General features: G+C 41.0%; 1 protein-coding gene across 1 annotated transcript; it reads left to right on the forward strand.

Moving 5' to 3' along the window:
• Nucleotides 1-505: 505 nt before the first annotated feature.
• On the forward strand, nucleotides 506-11,225 carry ARPC3 (actin related protein 2/3 complex subunit 3). Its single transcript, XM_079762241.1, has 7 exons — nucleotides 506-635; nucleotides 2,808-2,907; nucleotides 6,860-6,936; nucleotides 8,804-8,872; nucleotides 9,933-10,059; nucleotides 10,404-10,498; nucleotides 10,954-11,225. Exons 1-7 carry the CDS (start codon nucleotides 630-632, stop codon nucleotides 11,014-11,016), a joined length of 537 nt encoding a protein of 178 aa, XP_079618367.1. The 5' UTR covers nucleotides 506-629; the 3' UTR covers nucleotides 11,017-11,225.
• The last annotated feature ends 7,561 nt before the right edge of the window (nucleotides 11,226-18,786 follow it).

Consider the following 18,786-nt stretch of genomic DNA (forward strand, 5'->3'; position numbering starts at 1 on the left):
AATTGTTGATGCTTCTTATGTATCATCACATTTTTAGACACGGGGTACACAGCAGTGAACAAAACAGACAAAAATCCCTGCCTTTTTGATGTTCTCATGGATGGGGAGATAAACACCAAAAGTAGTTAAGTAAAAGAATCGTGAGAGGGAAGCCTATGAACCAGGAATTCATGGTTGGATGCAGGTCAGGGCACATGCCTGGGTTGTGGGCTGACCCCCAGTGTTGGGCGTGCGGGAGGCAGACGATCAATGATTCTCATCATTGATGTTTTTATCTCTCCCTCTCCTTTCTTCTCTGAAATCAATTTTAAATGTATTAAAAAATAAAATAAAGTAGTGTGACCCAGGTAATGCTTCACAGGGATTTGTAACCCCAAGACCCATCGCAGCTCCAGGCCTCACGCATACGCAACACTCAGCCTCTACTTAGGGCTGGCGCGCCCCCTGGCGCCCCTTCGGATCCCCGCAGCTCCAGCAGCCAAGGGCGGAACTTCAAGGCCGGAAGCGCAAATCTTCCGCTCGCCCTCCTCTTCCGGTTCACTTCCGCCTACCCCTCCCAAGCTCGGGACCGGAAGCTCCTCTCTCTAACCCGATTCTCTTAATTGAGTGGAAACTCGGGAGACGTCAAGATGCCGGTAAGGAGCCCGAGTCAGCGGTGTGAGGTGATGGCGAGAATGGGGGGGGGGGGGGGGGGGGAGCGGTGAGAAATGTGCGTGCGCTGCGAGGAGCGGACCAACCCGGTCGGAGAGGAAGCAGGATCCAGAGCAGGGAAGAGGGGAGGCAGCCAGTTCTTGTAGGATTGAGGACCGGGGAGTGTCGGCCGTGGGGTACGAGAGAGGCTGCCTCAGCCCTTTGGCCCCTTCTCTCCAGTGCCAACCCCATCTTTGCCCCTTCTGCACCTCCCCCTCCCCCCCCCCCCCCCCCCCCACACACACACATCCACTGGCTGGGTCTCCAAAGCCTCATGGAGCCACTAAGTCAAGGGATACACTTTTTATTTTTCATTTTTCTAGTCCAGGGTCCGGCTTCTCCTTTTTTCTGAAATCCCACTTCCCTCTCCAACCCAGGGGACGGGTCCCTTCCGCTTCTTGTCCTCTGTCAGACCCCACTTCCTCCCCGGTCACCACCCCCTGGGGCCGCTGTTGGTTTAGGGCCCTCGGGGCAAACTCAAGGGCCGAGCCTGGTTTCCACACGTTTCAGTTTGTGCATTAGAATAGGAGTAAAATTAATGGTCTGGTTTCTCTTCATTTCTGATAGCCAGTCTGTGGGGTAGATTTATGGCCGTCGTGGTAGGTCTCCATTTTGCAGATTGGGGAAAAGGAGGTTTTCAGCAACATGGGATTATTCAAACAACAAACATTACTGAGCACCTACTGCGTGCTAAGCACGGTTATAGCAGTGACTAAGGCAGCGAATCCCTGTTCTTACGGAGTTTACATTCTAATAGGGAGGCGGACAGGAAACAAATGTAAATAGAATAAAGGAGATAATTTCTGATAGTTGACAAATGCTATGAAGAAAATAGATGGGGCACAAGACAGTAGTTGTAGTAGCTGGTGGAGGCTGCTTTAGATGAAGCATACCTGTGATTAAAAAAAAAAAAAAGGTGCAAGCCATAGTTCTAGATACAAATATTGTGAATCCCATAGCCACCATTTGATTCCTGATGTGTTCCAGGCAGGCCCTGAGCTACACACTCTATATATAAATTATCCCATTTAATCCTCACAGTGATCCTATGAAGTAGATTTGTTATTGTTTTCTCATTTTCCAGAGGAGGAACCTGAGGCTGGGAGAAGTTGAGTAATTTACCCAGGGTTGCACACTAACTAGTGCAAAAGCCTTGGTAAGCCAGGTTTTAAGCCAGTACTCTACAGCCCTGTGCTCATTCCAGTTGCACACCAAGCACTTATTTAATACCTTGATATTACTCAATATCTGTCTTCTCCATTAGCCCGAAAGTTCTTCAAGGATGGAGACCATACTGGTCTTGCATACCTTTAAGTGACCAAGCCTTGCATTTAGAAGGTGCTTAGTAATCATTTGGTGAGGGAATGGATACATGAATGGGGCCTGTGTTGTCTTACAAAAAGCCAGAACTAGGAATCATATACATATTGCTCTCATAAATGTGATTTTCTCCCTTTAAAGGGAGGTCCTTTAACTCACACCTCCCCACTGAAGGCAGTATATATTTTCTCATTATACAAATTTGGAAACAGGCTAAGAAAAGTGATGTCTTGGTCAAAGATATAAAGCTAGGAAGTGGCAGAACAGAATAACTAGTGCTTGTGTTCTGGCTTAACAACAGCTGATGGGTGGGTACTCCTGGTTTATATAATGTTTGCCTATTTCTGCAGTGTAACTATTCCCACCAGTTACCAGTGTGATGTCACTGAATGTAAAATTGAAAGAGATGCATAGTAGCACCCCATCCATTATGTAGTACTATTTCTGCCATAAAGATACAAAAGACATAAATAACTTTTAAGATCGTAGTCAACAGTAAAATAATTTTTAAAAATAAGGAGTAATGCATTTTGAATCTTTATTACCTTTGTTTTTAATATAATTTATTGCAAATTTATATAATTTAATTTTTGAAAATTCCTAGGGAGGTAACAGTTGGTTTTCATAAGCCAGTAAGAGCCAGCTCCGCATATTGCTGCCACCCTCCCCTCTGCCACATGCCCTGGTTGATCTTGGGTGGGTTACTCTTTTTTTTCCTTTGGAGAAATGTACTTGTTTGCCCTGCTGACATGTGTTCTTCATCTGGTTCTGCATTCTTATCTGGCTTGCCACTACAGGCTTACCACTCTTCTCTCATGGACCCCGACACCAAACTCATTGGAAACATGGCACTGTTGCCCATCAGAAGTCAGTTCAAAGGACCTGCCCCTAGAGAGAGTAAGTCTTTCCATTATTTTCAGATTTTGGTGTGAAGCATCTAGCAACCCTCTGACATTAAGTCAGGGAAATTCTTGGCTCAGTCCTCTGTCTCTGGTTGCTGTTGTATTTTCTATTTGTTTGGTGGCTATTGCTTTTTAGGCCTGTCAAGATTATGGGTATATGTTGCATCTAATAGGAAACTATCTTTGCTGCTAATTTCTCCAGGATATCTTGTTAAGGGAAAAGAGAAAATGTGCTTAAATCTTGACACTATTTCTGTTATCACTGTCAGTTCTTACAAAATAATCTAATGCTGCTACTTCTATAGAATGCCATGTCCCCACCCCTTCTCTTACCAAGCTGGGAAAAAAAAATTTTTTAAACTTTTATTTATTTCATTTTTAATCCTCATCCGAGGATATTTTTTCATTGATTTTTAGAGAGAGTGGAAGAGAGAGGGAAAGACAGAGAAATATTGATGTGAAAGAAACTCATCAATTGAAAAAAAAAAAAAAAGAAAGAAACTCATCAATTGGTTGCCTCCTGCACACGGCCTTACCACTGTCCAGGCCGGGGAGGAGCCTACAACTGTGTACGTGCCCTTGGCTGGAATCGAACCCAAGACCCTTCAATCCACAGGCCGATGCTCTATCCACTATCCGGCTAGGGCAAAACAAAACATATTTTAAATTCTTTTCCTTCTATTTCCTTTTTCCATTTTTCAGGAGTTTCAATTTTTAGCAATACCTCAGTCTTAAATATATATATGTGTGTGTATATTTTTTTTCTAAGATTTTTTAATTGATTTTTAGAGAGACAGGAAGGGAAAGGGAGAGAGAGAGAAAAACATCGATGTGAGAGTGAAACACAAGCAAGGAATGTGCCCCAACCAGAATCTAACTGGCAACCTTTCTGTACATGGGACAACATCCAACCAAATGAGCCACATCGGCCAGGGCTCAATCTTTCTTTTTTTTAATATATTTTATTGATTTTTTTTACAGAGAGGAAGGGAGAGGGAGAGAGAGCTAGAAACATTGATGAGAGAGAAACATCGATCAGCTGCCTCCTGCACACCTCCTACTGGAGATGTGCCCACAACTAAGGTACATTCCCTTGACCGGAATCGAACCTGGGACCCTTGAGTCTGCAGGCCGACACTTTATCCACTGAGCCAAACCAGTCAGGGCCAGGGCTCAATCTTATTATATATTAAAAGATATGTCCTAAGAAACATTACTAATTCTGAATTTTATATCTGCTTTCTTTCTTGGTACTCACATTCCCCCTTTCTCCTCCCCCCCGCCCCAAACCATTTTTTACTGTTCAGAAGCTCCATTCTTTTTTTTCTTTTTTTAAAATATATTTTATTGATTTTTCACAGAGAGGAAGGGAGAGAGATAGAGAGCTAGAAACATCGATGAGAGAGAAACATCGATCAGCCGCCTCCTGCACACCCCCTACTGGGGATGTGCCCACAACCAAGGTACATGCCCTTGACCGGAATCGAACCTGGGACCTCTCAGTCCGCAGGTCGATGCTCTATCCACTGAGCCAAACTGGTTTCGGCTAGAAGCTCCATTCTTTTTAGACACTATCTGAGACTCTTCTGACACATTTTGAGATAACCTGCCAACAGTATGATTTGTATTCTATTAGACATGGTTTCCCTGCACCCAGAAAGGGTCTGCACTGAGTTCCATTCTATGGTTTCCAAGGCCATGGTTTTAATTAATAATTTTTTACTGAGGCCCTCTCCATCCTTCTGCCAGACTGTTAGACTTGACCTTTATAAATTTAATTTTGTTTCAACACCAGTTGAAAGCTCAATAAACTTAATAAATCTGGTGAGTCACTATAGTCTTTACTTGATTTTGAAATGAAGAAAAAGGAACAGATGGGGAAAAGAAAGCAGACCAAAGAGAAGAAAAATGACATAAAAGAATTACAGTGCAGAATAAAAATAAGAGTCAATGTTGGCTTAGATTCCTTGAGAAGAACCCTTTCAGATCGGCGCAAAATACCATATGGTATTTCAAAAGATACGGTTGATCAAGGGGTTAATCTAATTACCACCCTTACAGTTCTTTGGGGATTTCTACAGATAAGGAATGACCTGTTACTCTTCCTTAGAGGACTGGATTCTAACCAAATTGGAATTATGGATGAATGTAATCTTATGCTGGGAGTTACCAGTAAATAACTCTTAGCATTAACCTAATTATTTGCAAATATCTTTTGAACACCTTTTATGTGCCAAATACCCTCCTAGGTTCTGAATCTTGTAGCCTCCCCACCACCTATGGTGACATTTAAAAGAACTGGCTGGTTTTTGTAAACACCGTTAAAATCTTAGAGGAAGTTTCTTTTTTCAGATAAGAAAATAGATTGCAAGAAATACACATCTAGCCCTAACCAGTTTGGCTGAGTGGGTAGAGCGTCGACCTGCGGACTGAAAGGTCCCAGGTTCGATTCCAGTCAAGGTCATGTACCTTGGTTGCGGGCACATCCCCAGTAGGAGGTGTGCAGGAGGCAGCTGATTGATGTTTCTCTCTCATCGATGTTTCTAACTCTATCCTTCTCCCTTCCTCTCTGTAAAAAATCAATAATATATATATATATATATATATATATATATATTTTTTTTTTAATATATATATTTCTTTATTGATTTCAGAGAGGAAGGGAGGAGAGAGAGAGATAGAAACATCAATGATGAGAGAGAATCATTGATTGGCTGCCTCCTGCACGCCCCCTACTGGGGATCAAGCCCGCAACCCAGGCATGTGCCCTTGGCCAGAATCGAACCTGGGACCCTTCAGTCCGCAGGCTGACGCTCTATCCACTGAGCCAAGCCGGCTAGGGCTAAAATATATTTTTTTTAAAAAGAAATACCCACATCTAGAGTTCAAATTCTATTGAAATTCTTTCGCAGAGGAACGAGCAGAAATAATGACTGCTGAATTACAGAGTATTAAAACTTAAGGATTATTTTGCATTTCTGCTGTGTGAGAGGGATAGCAGGCATAGACAAGAGATAAAAATAACTTTCTGTGTTGCTGAAACCAGCTGCCGGATACCAAGACCCTGGGATTGTGACCTTTTAAAAATAAAAAAAGGGTAACAAAAAATTGCCAAAAAAATTGTAATGAGATTTGTCTTTGTCACAACAGTATTTCTGGCTTTTTTCAGTCTAGCCACCTAGAACAGCTTGTACAAATATATTTGAAGTCATAGTTTTTGTAAACAGAAAGATGTGTATGAAAACCCCAATGGGTTCCTAAATGACAGTTGAGAGGTGTGTTTTTTTTTCTGAAACTGTCATATGTACATTCAAATAAAATTCTATTGAATGCTTTTTAAGTCATTTTATTAAAGTTAGTTTATGTCTCAGTCTGTTTTTATAAATGCATTGAGAGATGTCTGGAATGATGTTCACCAAGTGTTAATAGTTATTTCTGGGAAGTGAGATTAGGGTGACAATTACAAATTGTTTTGGGCCCTAGCCCGTTTGGCTCAGTGGATAGAGCGTTTGCCTGTGGACTGAAAGGTCCCAGGTTGGATTCCGGTCAAGGGCACATACCCGGGTTGCGGGCTCCATTCCCAGTAGGGGGCGTGCAGGAAGCAGCCCATCATTGATTCTCTCTCATCATTGATGTTTCTATCTCTCCCTCTCCCTTCCTCTCTGAAAGCAATAAAAAAATATATTTTTTAAATTGCTTGGTATTGATTAATCTTTCTAATGAGTATGTATAGTTTTTGTAAAAACAATAAAGCTATAAGAATAAATTATGTATATATTTCTCTAGAAATTGTCTAAAGACTTTATATTTCAGTAGCCTCATTTTATTTTATTCAACTCCAAAACTCTTGTTCATTAATCTTGGATAATTTATTTTCTTTATAGCTTTTCTAGATATTATGTTTTGCATTAAGCTAATGTTCTCTGCCCCCTTTGTATCTTGCTTAGCAAAAGACACAGATATTGTGGATGAAGCCCTCTATTACTTCAAGGCCAATGTCTTCTTCAAAAACTATGAAATTAAGGTAAAGTACAGAGCTTTTAATATTCAAGTAATTTTCTGATGGGAAAAAGATCTAGCTGGCAGTCAGGTTGCTCCAAATAAAATGAGATGATATGATTTTAAAAATCCAGAATAGTACTTAATGTTAGACTTTATGTCAATATTAATTTCTTATTTTTCTTTCAAAGTCTACACCACAGGTTGGCAAATGACAGCCAAAGGGCCAAATCTGGCCCACCACCTCTTTTTGTGAAAAAAGTTTTATTGAAACACAGTCATACACATTTGTTTATATTTTGTCTATGGCTGCTTTCACGCCACGATAGTTGAGTTGAGTGGTTGTAATAAAAACTGCATAGCCTGAGATTTATTATCTGGTCTTTGTTTCCTTACCCTACATTAATTACCTACCTACCAGTCTATAATTAAAAATCCTATATGCTGTGTTATTTTTTATACACTTCTGTATTCTGGACCTGAGATGGAGAAATAAACTTCAATGACCCTGACCCTTCCTTTAAGAACCCTTTCTCCCCTTCTCTTAGTTCTTGGTAGGAATCAGGTTGAGAGGAAGGTGGTAGAGCAGGAGAGGGGGAAATGGAAAAAAATTTTTCGAGCTTCCGCTATGAGTAAGTTACAAGAAATGTCAACACATTCTATGGATAATATTCTAGAATATGAAACTTCAGCTCCCTGCCAAACTTTGACTTTTTAATCAAACAAGGTCTGAAATCTTTATTTGTAGACACTTGGCCTACAAATTGTAGTCTAAATATTCTGTGTTATTAGCAGAGTGTTTTCTGTATCTAATGCATGGTCTTACGTGTTTTATTTGTAATAGGTGTAAATAAATATTATAATTCTGCCACATTTCATTCTCGCTTGAATATCACATGATCTGAAATATAGGGAAATGTATAGTTTGTTTTTTAAACTATAAATCTGTGTAAACTTTTTTTTTAAGTATATTTTTATTTATTTCAGAGAGAAAGGGAGAGGGAGAGAAACATCAATGATGAGAGAGAATCATTGGTCAGCTATCTCCTGCACACTCCACACTCTAGGGATCGAGCCCGCAACCCGGGCATGTGCCCTGAATGGGAATTGAACTGCGACCTCCTGATTCATAGGTTGATGCTCAACCACTGAGCCACGCTGGCGGGGCAAATCTGTGTAAACTTTGACCTGAAGTACGTGCCACATTGGGTCCACACCCAATCACCTTTTCCACATTTTCCTTTAGGATAAGAGTTGGGCTTATGGAGCTCTTCAAGAACAAGTCACACATGAAATGTTGTTTCCTCTTGTAGAGTCATGAATGTTTCTGTTCTCGGCAGAGATCCTAAAGTGAAGGGGTTTTTAAAATTAGCCAACCATATGGTGCACCTCAGCTTTCCTGGCAACTCTGTGGCTCAGCTTCCTACACAGAGTGAGGAGCTGTTGGCACCGTTCCTCGGGAACCCAGGGGCAAGAGGGACGGAGGACAACAGGAGCAGCACAGGGCAGACAGAAAGCGGGCTTCAGAAGACTGCATTTGAAGTTAATGTATTTTTATTGATTTCAGAGAGGAGGGAGAGGGAGAGAAAGATAGAAACATCAATGATAAGAGAGAATCATTGATTGGCCGCCTCCTGCATGTCCCCCATTGGGGATCAAGCCCGCAACCCTTGACTGGAATCGAACCTGGGACCCTTCAGCCAGCAGGCTGACGCTCTATCCACTGAGCCAAACCAGCGAGGGCTGGAGAAGGGGAATTTTTGATGCTATAGTAACTATACTTTTGCAGTTTTCAGTTGGTAATCAAAAGACAAAGATGTGAATTCATTTGTTCCACATAATTGCTATGCTTTGTTCAGGACTGTTTTTAAGTTTTGTTTTCCCCTTTGTAGAATGAAGCTGATAGAACCTTGATATACATAACTCTCTACATTTCTGAGTGTCTAAAGAAACTCCAAAAGGTAATGAAACTTGCATGATCATCTATCAGGAAAACAAATTACTGATAGGTATTTGGACTCGGTGAGACTTTAAGGGCAAATAGAACATATTTCCTCTGACTTAGAGCATGGACTTGAAAGAAAAATCTGAATGTAGATCTCTAAACTTAGAGTGTAGTTGACTAATCAGAGGATAAGGCATTGCATGTCTTCTCCTAAGACAGAAATCTTGAGCAAAAAAATCCCGGTTAAGCCTTTGGCTCAGAGGTTCTTTTTAAAAAAAAAAAAATATATTTTTATTGATTTCAGAGAGGAAAGGAGAGGGAGAGAGAGGTAGAAACATCATTAATGAGAGAGAATCATTGATCAGCTTCCTTCTGCACTACTGGGGATCGAGCCTGCAACCTGGGCATGTGCCCTTGACTGGAATTGAACCTGGGATCCTTCAGTCTGCAGACTGATGCTCTATCCACAAAGCCAAACCAGCTAGGGCTGCCTCAGAGGTTCTTAACTTGGGAGTCCAAGGATAGAATTCAGGGGTCCATGAACCTGAGTGGGAAAAGATTCCATCTTTCTTTTCCCTAACCTGTAACTGAAATTTAGCATTTACTTTCATTATTAAGGTGGACAACAACCCACAGTTGTTTTAGCAATACCTGTGACTTTTTCTCCAATAGAAATCACAGTATTTTGCAGTTAGAGTGGAAGATTTTTTTGCAATATTGTTTACACATCACTACTTCAGAATTTAGTTATTAGAGCCATGGCAAGATTTTGTATTTAGTGCATGAATAAAGAAGCATATGTATGACTATAACATAAATTTGGGTTTTTTTTTCATATTATAGTTATTGCATTTCAGTATAATTGGTGTTGTTTTTTTTTGTAATTCTATGTATTGTATTTTAATTATTTAAAACATTATTCTGAGAAGGGCCCACAGGTAAAGCCTATGGGCAAAAGGTCACCAAAAACATTAATCCCAGCCAAAGCTACTTAAACTAAAAATTACAATTGTATATTATTATTATTTTTCCCCTGTAAAATATATTGTGTATATATAATTTTTTTTTTTTTTTAGTGCAATTCCAAAAGCCAAGGTGAGAAAGAAATGTATACACTGGGAATCACTAATTTTCCCATTCCCGGAGAGCCTGGTTTTCCACTTAACGCAATTTATGCCAAACCTGCAAACAAACAGGAAGACGGTAAGAACAGTATCTTCACTTCTCTCTATTTGGCACAATGTTTTCTCCATTTGACTTTTTACCCTCTTTCTCTTCTTGCCTTGATTGCTATACAATTGAGAGTGGAATCATTAGCACATACATTCTCTTACTAGCCACTCTCAAGAGATTCTTGATAGCAATATAACATGTAGAGAATCTTTTGGATCAAAATGAATATAGTAATAAAGACTTTTAAACTGTCATTTCTATTTCTTAACCTGTTTGAGTGTACAGAAATAAATTGCAAAAGTCAGTGTCCAGATCAGTCACGAGCACATTTGTGATACAGTTTTTTGTGTTGTTCCACCTGCTCCTTATTTTAGAAGTGATGAGGGCCTATTTGCAGCAGCTAAGGCAAGAGACTGGGCTGAGACTTTGCGAGAAAGTTTTTGACCCTCAGAATGATAAACCCAGCAAGGTAAGACGCTCTTCTTTGCCTATTTAGTTGATAACTCACCTTTTATCCTATAGTCTCCATTAAATGAATCACACTAAGATCTTTCATTGCAAGAAAACCTTTAGTTTCTGAATTGCAGTGTGGTTAAACTTTGAATATGTGCCTTGTACATGGTAGGAGTTCTCAATGAATCACAGTGCATAATGATTACATATAGAACAGATTTTTTTTTTTTGCATGAGATATCTTGAATGTATTACCTCCATTTTGTCTTCGTAATTTTGAATAACCTGTCAGTCACTAATTGAAAAATTAATTTTACATTTTTACCTGTGCTTTCAAGGAATGTGTATAACATAAGGGCTGCCAGACTAACACAAATTTTAATATTAAATAAATTCATATTCTGGCCTTACCTTGAACTTGCATTGTAATTTGACTGCCACTGTGCATTCTGTTTTGTCCCCTCTTGTTAGTGGTGGACTTGCTTTGTGAAGAGACAATTCATGAACAAGAGTCTTTCAGGACCTGGACAGTAAAGAGAGCTGGGCAGACACTGTTTCCACAACCGTGGGCAGCATTTCACAGGAAAATGTACACAGTTCTTTGCCTTTATTTCATAAAGTTTTATACAGAAGAGAGAAGAGAACATGTCTTTACTTGAAAGGTTCATTATCAAGAATTTGGGGGGGTAGGGGGAACGAATTGTCAAAGGGTGATTTGAAATTTTCTGCCGTATTAAGCTGGTGCTTAATAAGTAATAATAAAGGAATTTCTAACATTTTGTCAGAAAAACGTTATTCCTTTGCCATTCACTTAACATTTTTTGTAGATAATATTCATTCTCTTAAAGTGTACAATTCAGTAGTTTTTAGTATATACGCAAAGTTTTGCAACTATCACTACCAAAAAATTTTCACCACCCCAAAAAGATGTCCTCTTTAGCAGTCACACACACCACCAACCCTCCCCCATTCCTCTCCAACCCCTTCTTCCTAGTCCCTGGCAACCACTGACCTATTTTCTGTCTCTGTGGATTTGCCTATTCTGGACATTTCACATCCATGGGGTCATATAACATGTGGCCTTTGTGTCTGGTTTCTTTCACTTAGAACAATGCTTTCAGGATTTATCCATGTTATAACTTTGTTTCTTCCCCCCCCCCCCCCCCCATTTTTTAATTGTGGTAAAATACACATAACATTTACCATTTCAACCATTTTTAAGTGTACAGTTCACTGGCATTAATCACATTCCATTCACAATGTTGTGCAACTGTCATCTCTTTATTTATTTTTTAAAATATATTTTATTGGTTTTTCACAGAGAGGAAGAGAGAGGGATAGAGAGTCAGAAACATCAATGAGAGAGAAACATCAATCAGCTGCCTCCTGCACACCTCCTATTGGGGATGTGCCCACAACCAAGGTACATGCCCTTGACCGGAATTGAACCTGGGACCTTTCAGTCCGCAGGCCGATGCTCTATCCACTGAGCCAAACCGGTTAGGGCTCTTTATTTATTTTTAAACTAGAGGCCCGATGCACGAAGATTCATGCAAGAATGGGCCTTCCTTCCCCTGGCTGCCAGCACCGCCTTTGCTCCGGCCTGGAGCCACCTTTCCGTCTTCCCATGCTGCCCAGAGGCCCGGAGTGGCTGGGGCGGTGCAGAACGCCTACATCGTCGCCATGGCAACGATGCAAGCATCCCGCTCGCGCTACTTGGCACTTGAATTTTCATGCACCAGGCCTCTAGTTTGTCTATAACATCCTAGTGGGTTTGAAGCAGTATCTCATTATAGTTTTTATTTGTATTTCCCTAGTGACTAATGTTGACCATCTTTTCATGTGAATATCAGCCATTTGTATATCTTTTTTGAGAAATGTTTATTCAAATCCTTTGCCCATTTTTAACTTGAATTATACTTGACCCTTGTCAGATATGTTTGCAGAAATGTTTTCCCATACTGTTCTGTTTTTTCTCTTTCTTGATTATGTTCTTTGAAGCACAGACATTTTTAATTTTGGTGAAGTCCCATTTGTCTATTTTTTCTTCAGCCACTTGTGTTTTTGGTGTCATATCTAAGAAACCATTGCCTAATCCAAAGTGTTGATTTATGCATATTTTCTAAGCATTTTATACTTTTTAGTTCTTATATTTAGGTCTCTGATCTATTTTGAGTTAATTTTTATATCTATAATAATAAAAGCATAATATGCTAATTAGACTGGATGACCTTCCGGACAAAGCCGGGGCTGTGAGGGAAGCCCGGGTCCCACATGCCAGAGGGAAGCTGGTGCTGGCAGCCAGGGAAAGGAAGGCCTGCTCTTGCACAAATTTCGTGCATCGGGCCTCTAGTATGATATTAAAGTAGGAGTCTAGCTTTATTCTTTTGCATGTGGCTACCCACTTGTCCCAGCACCATTTGTTGGAAAGACTATTTTTCTTTTCTTTTTATTTTTTAAAATATATTTTATTTATTTATTTATTTTTTAGAGAGGAAGGGAGAGGGATAGAGAGGTAGAAACATCGATGAGAGGAAACATTGATCAGCCGCCTCCTGCACACCTACTGGGGATGTGCCCGCAACCAAGGTACATGCCCTTGACTGGAATCGAACCTGGGACCTCTCAGTCCGCAGGCCGACGCTCTATCCACTGAGCCAAACTGGTTAGGGCACTATTTCCCTTTTAATTATCTTGGCCCACTTGTCATAAGTGTATGTGTTTATTTCTGGACTCTATTTTCCATCCTTATGTGACATTCACTTTAATAGCTGGCCGGTTTTTAGCATTTATGAAGTTTTCATTATTTGGCTGACAGAAGTAGCTATTATGTGGGTTCTTCCAAAAATATATGAGACCACATATTTCCTGGTATATTAAAGTTATAAATTAGGTATTTCAGGAAGTGCCTTGAGTCCTTTGGATATAAAGTTACTGACTGCTATATCTGTCACACCTTTATGTGTTTGGCTTTTCTTTTAAGAAGCAGTTGTGCCCTCGCTGGTTTTGCTCAGTGGTTAGAGTATCATCCCCAGGACCAAAGGGTCAATTCTGGTCAAGAGCATGTACCTCTGTTGCAGGTTCGATCCCCAGCCCAGTCAGGGTTCATTCAGGAGGCAGCCAATGGATGTGTCTTTCTCAACATTGATATTTCTCTCTCCACTCCCCTGTCCCCCCCACCTCTCTCCTTTCCACTCTCTCTAAAAATCAATGGAAAAAATATCCTTGGGTGAGGATTAAAAAAAAAAGGCAGTTGTTTCAGTATTTGGCCACAAGGACAGGGTGCCTTTGAGGTTTTGTTTTTCTTTTGAATCTGGAAGTAGTCCCTGCACGTTCAGGGCAGTCATATAAGGGTGTCATCGGGAACCCCTAATAGTTACCTCCTATTTTCCTGCTTCACCCTCCTTTGCATTTGGCTCTCATCCTCAGTGTCTAGATGCTGCTGCATCCCTGGGCTTGGCAGGAAGAAGGGGTATACTAGCTGAGTGCCCCATACATAGGCTTCCCAGAAATCCTGCCCAAAGACTTACACTTGTGTCTCCTTGGCTTCCAGCTACAAAGGAAGATTTTAACTGAGCATATTATGACTCTGATTATCTGTGTTTGCTACCAAGGACAAAGGGAAACACTATAGGATCAGAATGAGTTTAAAGTTGTATTAAAACTAGAGTTTACCCTGATGCTCAGTCAACTAGAGTGTTGCCATTTTGGTTTTATGGGTTAATATGTAGTTTTAACGTATGAGTTAAATACTCTTGAGCAGCGGTCACCAACCTTTCGGACCTCACAGACCACTGGTTGGCGACCACTGCTCTTGAGCACCTGTTCACTGAAAATCTGAATTATGAACTAAGTACTATATTTTACATACAGTATGGGAATGTCAAAACATACTCTAGATACATGCAAGACAGTCTTGAAACCAAAAGTGTTTGGTGGGTTTTTATAATTTAAACTAGTGGCCTGGTGCACGGATTCATGCACATTGAAAGGAAATTAATTAGAAGAAATATTTTAGTATCATTATTCGCCATTTCTCTATTGTCAATGACGCGGGCTTTCTTTCAGCTTCAGAATGTCAACAAAAACAACCAAATTCATGATCAACAATGACAGATCAAAACACACGCGTGTGATTGGCACCAGCGAGAGCTTTATATATATTGCGCATGCGCCAGTCAACATTTATTTATTTATTTATTTATTTTAAAATATATTTTATTGATTTTTTACAGAGGGGAAGGAAGAGGGATAGAGAGTTAGAAACATCAATCAGAGAGAAATATCCATCAGCTGCCTCCTGCACACCTCCCACTGGGGATGTGCCCGCAACCAAGGTACATGCCTTTGATCGGAATAAACCTGGGACCCTTCAGTCCACAGGCCGACACTCTATCCACTGAGCCAAACCGGTTAGGGCAGCATTTATTTTTCAATTGCCAGTGCACGTCATATATACCAGCCGGTTGGTTGGTCGGACAGAAGGCCAGCCGGCCGGTCACTTAGCCTTTTATATATATAGACTAGAGCCCTGTGCACTGGTTTGTGCACTGGTGGGGTCTCTTGGCTTGGCCTGTGGGGATTGGGCCAAAACCGGCAGTCCAACATCCCCTGAGGGATGTAGTAGTGCATGAAGTGGCAGGCGGCTAGGGAGGAGCCCAAGCCCAGGCCAGGCGCTGTGCTGCTCCCACTCATCCCGGCTCTGCTGTGCCTGCCACCGCCGCCGCTCGGTAGGCTCGCTGCTGCTCTGCCACAGTCTACGCACCCAGCCTAGGGCGTTTCTGGGGTGCCCATGACCAAGAAGCAGCCACGGGCTCGCGCCCAGTCAGTCCCGATGCAGGTCCTGATCCTGGTTCCTGTCCAGATGGGGGAGGGGCACGCAGGGGGAGTGTCCGCGGGAGAGGCTCGAGCCGACACAGCTGCACTTGCCAGACGTGAGCCCAGCGTCTGGCACCCATCGGTCAGCTGGGCAGCACTCCTGCTATGGGAGCGCACTGACCACCAGGGGGGAGCTCCTGTGTTGAGCGTCTGCCCCCTGCTGGACAGTGCGCATCATAGCGAACGGTTGACCGGTCGCTTAGGCTTTTATATATATAATTATCTAAAATCAGATTCTGGCAGTTTAGGTTGGAACTTCTGTTACAGACTCTCTGATATGTCAGAAAGGAAGAAAGCAAGCCACCGTGATCCATAAAGAATACAGTAGATCCTCGGGTTACGTCGGAGATCCGTTCCTATAGCGCAACGTAACGCGATTTTCGCCATAAGTTGGTACCCACCTACATAAGCACCTACGTCACTCACATGGAGCACATACACAGCAGTAATGAAGTGAAACAGTAAAAAAATTTAAAAGAAAGATAACAATTCCTGACCGTTACTTGTGGTAAATAAATAATAAAAGACACAAAGCACAGTCCTAGCAGTTTGGCTCAGTGGATAGAGAGCTGGTCTGGGGACTGAAGGGTCCCGGGTTTGATTCTGGTCAAGGGCACATGCCTGGGTTACAGGCTCAATCCCCAGTGGGGGGTGTGCAGGAGGCAGCCAATCAATGATTCTCTCTCATCACTGATGTTTCTTTCTCTCTATCCCTCTCCCTCCCTCTTTGAAATCAATAAAAATATAATTAAAAACAAAACAAAAAACATAAAGCACATATGTACATCCATCAAAATGATGGAACCTTTTTTTTTATAAGTAAATGGGAGATGGTGACGTAACCATGAAATGATGTAGGTTGAGTCTGATGTAACTCGAGGACTGCCTGTAAAGGTTTGTTCCTGAAAAACATGTTTTGTTTTTAATTGTGGAACCTTTGTGATAGAAACGAACTCTCTCTGGTGCATGTCCCACTAGTGCCAGCAGGGGGAGCATGGACACTAAGCCAAAAGCCTGGCTCCTAGAATATTTCTCCTTGGTTCTGCATAATGTAGGTGTTTTGTTTTTTAATGCACCTGAGAGGACAGTTTCCAAATGATTTAGAATAAATTATGCAAGAAGTATAACAATGGATTTAAAAGAGCAGCTTTAATCAACATGTAATGCTGACATTAAAAGAAGATTGTTACAGCCCTAGCTGGTTTGGCTCAATGGATAGAGCGTTGGCCTGTGGACTGAAGGGTTCTGGGTTTGATTCTGGTCAAGGGCACATGCCCAGGTTGTGGGCTCGATCCCCAGTAGGGGGTGTGCAGGAGACAGCTGATCAGTGATTCTCTGTCATCATTGATGTTTCAGTCTCCCTCTCCCTCTCTGAAATCAATAAAAACCTATTTTTTAAAAAGTATAACTTTTTTAAAAAATCTAATATTTGGCTCAAAACTACCACACTCATACTCATATTTATTAATTCTTTCTTTTTAAGATTTTAAAAATTGATTGTTAGAGAGAGAGAGAAAGAAAGAGGGAGAGAGAGATAAACATCTATTTGCTGACTCCTACATGCCCTCTACCAGGGAGTGAGCTGCAACCCGGGCATGTGCCCTGACTGGGAACCAAACCACAACCCTTTATGCACAGGATGACATCCAACCAACTGAGCCACACCAGCCAGGGCACAAGGTACGATCTTCTAGAGAAGGCAATTTAGTAATAATCATAAGACTTCTTTTGATTTGTTTTAGGGTTTTTCTTTCTTTTTTAAATTTTGTAACATTTTAAAATGCTCATTCTCTTTGATCCAGCAACTTCAGTTCAAGCATTGTGGAATACTGAAAGACACACCTGGAAATAATTTAGTCATTTTTTAATAGCGAATTGGATACATAAGTTATAGTCCATCCATAAAAGCCATTATAAAAAAATAAGGAGCTCTCTCTATCTATCCTGTCATGGAAAGACGCCTTATAAAAAAAGTTGAGGACTTTTAATATGATTCCATCCTTGTTTACGTAATTAATTGTATGTACTCCAGGGAAAACTGGGAGCTTATGCATCAAACTGTTAACAGTGATTTTCTTAGGGCAGGAACAAAGACTGTTCTGAGTCATACGTACTGTAATTCAGTAAGATATATGTGATCTCCATAACCAGGGGGGAAATCTTTTTTACAAAAGATAGATAGAAAATCAACTTTTATAAAATAAAAATCTATTAGCCAAAAACAGGCTGAGGACCACAGTCACCTTGTTCTTTTTTCTTCAGCATCCTGTTTATGTTTATCATTTTAATATGCCACTCATTGCTGTCATGTGTTGGAAGATTACAGTCCAGGGAAATTCTCAAACAAGATTTATGAGAACTGTTTTATTCTGCATTTTCCTTTTCTCTACAATTACCAGTACTGAAGACTTCCATAAAACGTTTGGAGCTGTGTCCAGAAAAGGAAGTACTACTATTACACGAAAAGCCATTTGGTTTGTTTCCCCTTCATTTTGTTTATAGAAGTTTGGAAGACCATTCCATTAGGAGAGTGTAATGTGAGGGCCGCATGTGTTCTGTGTTGATTTTGAGATAAAACATCAATCCTGATTTTCCACTTTGCTTTAACACTGCAGCTCTGATTCATAGGTTTGATCTGGCAGTTGTACTAAACACTTTGCAGTTTTTATTCTATTTAACCCTTCTAAGAGCCGTTGTGGCAGATCTAAGTACTTTTCCCCTTTTCTAGGTGAAGGAAGCTTGTGTGTGATATCACTTGCTATAATATAATTAATATAATATCACACACCTGGAAGCTGGCAGAAATGGCAATTAAAGCCAAGTCTTTATGAATCCAGGGACTGGCCCACTCAGCCATTGTAAGATGGTCACTTTGCTACATTGATATTTTTAGTAACACATTCAGGCAACAAGATCAGGAGGTTGTATTGCTCCTTGTGCTCGGCCAGCTGTTGGATGTTCAAGAAATGTCCATGTGAACTCTGCTGTCAGGACCTTACCCATCTGATGAGACGTATATACATCAAGATAGAAACCAAGAAACACGGAAAGATGGACATGACTGCCCAGCATGGGAGAAGCCCAGAGAAAGAGCAGGCTGTGACTGCTGAAGTCATTTGGGAAAGATTTAGTGAAGATGACACTCTAACTGAGCTCATCAGAACAAGTGAGCCAAATTAGGCAGGCTACAAGGGAAAGGGGTAAATTGGGCTATGATTAAGCCTGGCATGAAGGAAACCTTAGGGCAAAGAATCTGGTGGGGGAGAAGCTGCCCTCGCAGGAGGTAATTAATGCCCCATATTTTTGAAAGTAAGGGTCAGGCTAATGAACTTCAAGCTATTTTGTTGGCAATCCAAAGGACTTGATAGATTGTCCACACTCAGACACAATTCTGCTTTTTACTCATCACTCTGAGAACTGTTTCCC

The sequence above is a fragment of the Cnephaeus nilssonii genome (genome assembly GCF_951640355.1).
Source record: "Cnephaeus nilssonii genome assembly, chromosome: 22".
In the NCBI taxonomy this organism is placed as follows: domain Eukaryota; kingdom Metazoa; phylum Chordata; class Mammalia; order Chiroptera; family Vespertilionidae; genus Cnephaeus; species Cnephaeus nilssonii.

Coding starts and splice junctions, on each gene's coding strand:
- ARPC3 (XM_079762241.1), top strand. Junction 10,060..10,403: donor TGCAAACAAACAGGAAGACG/GTAAGAACAGTA, acceptor TCCTTATTTTAG/AAGTGATGAGGGCCTATTTG. Junction 10,499..10,953: donor AGAATGATAAACCCAGCAAG/GTAAGACGCTCT, acceptor CCCTCTTGTTAG/TGGTGGACTTGCTTTGTGAA.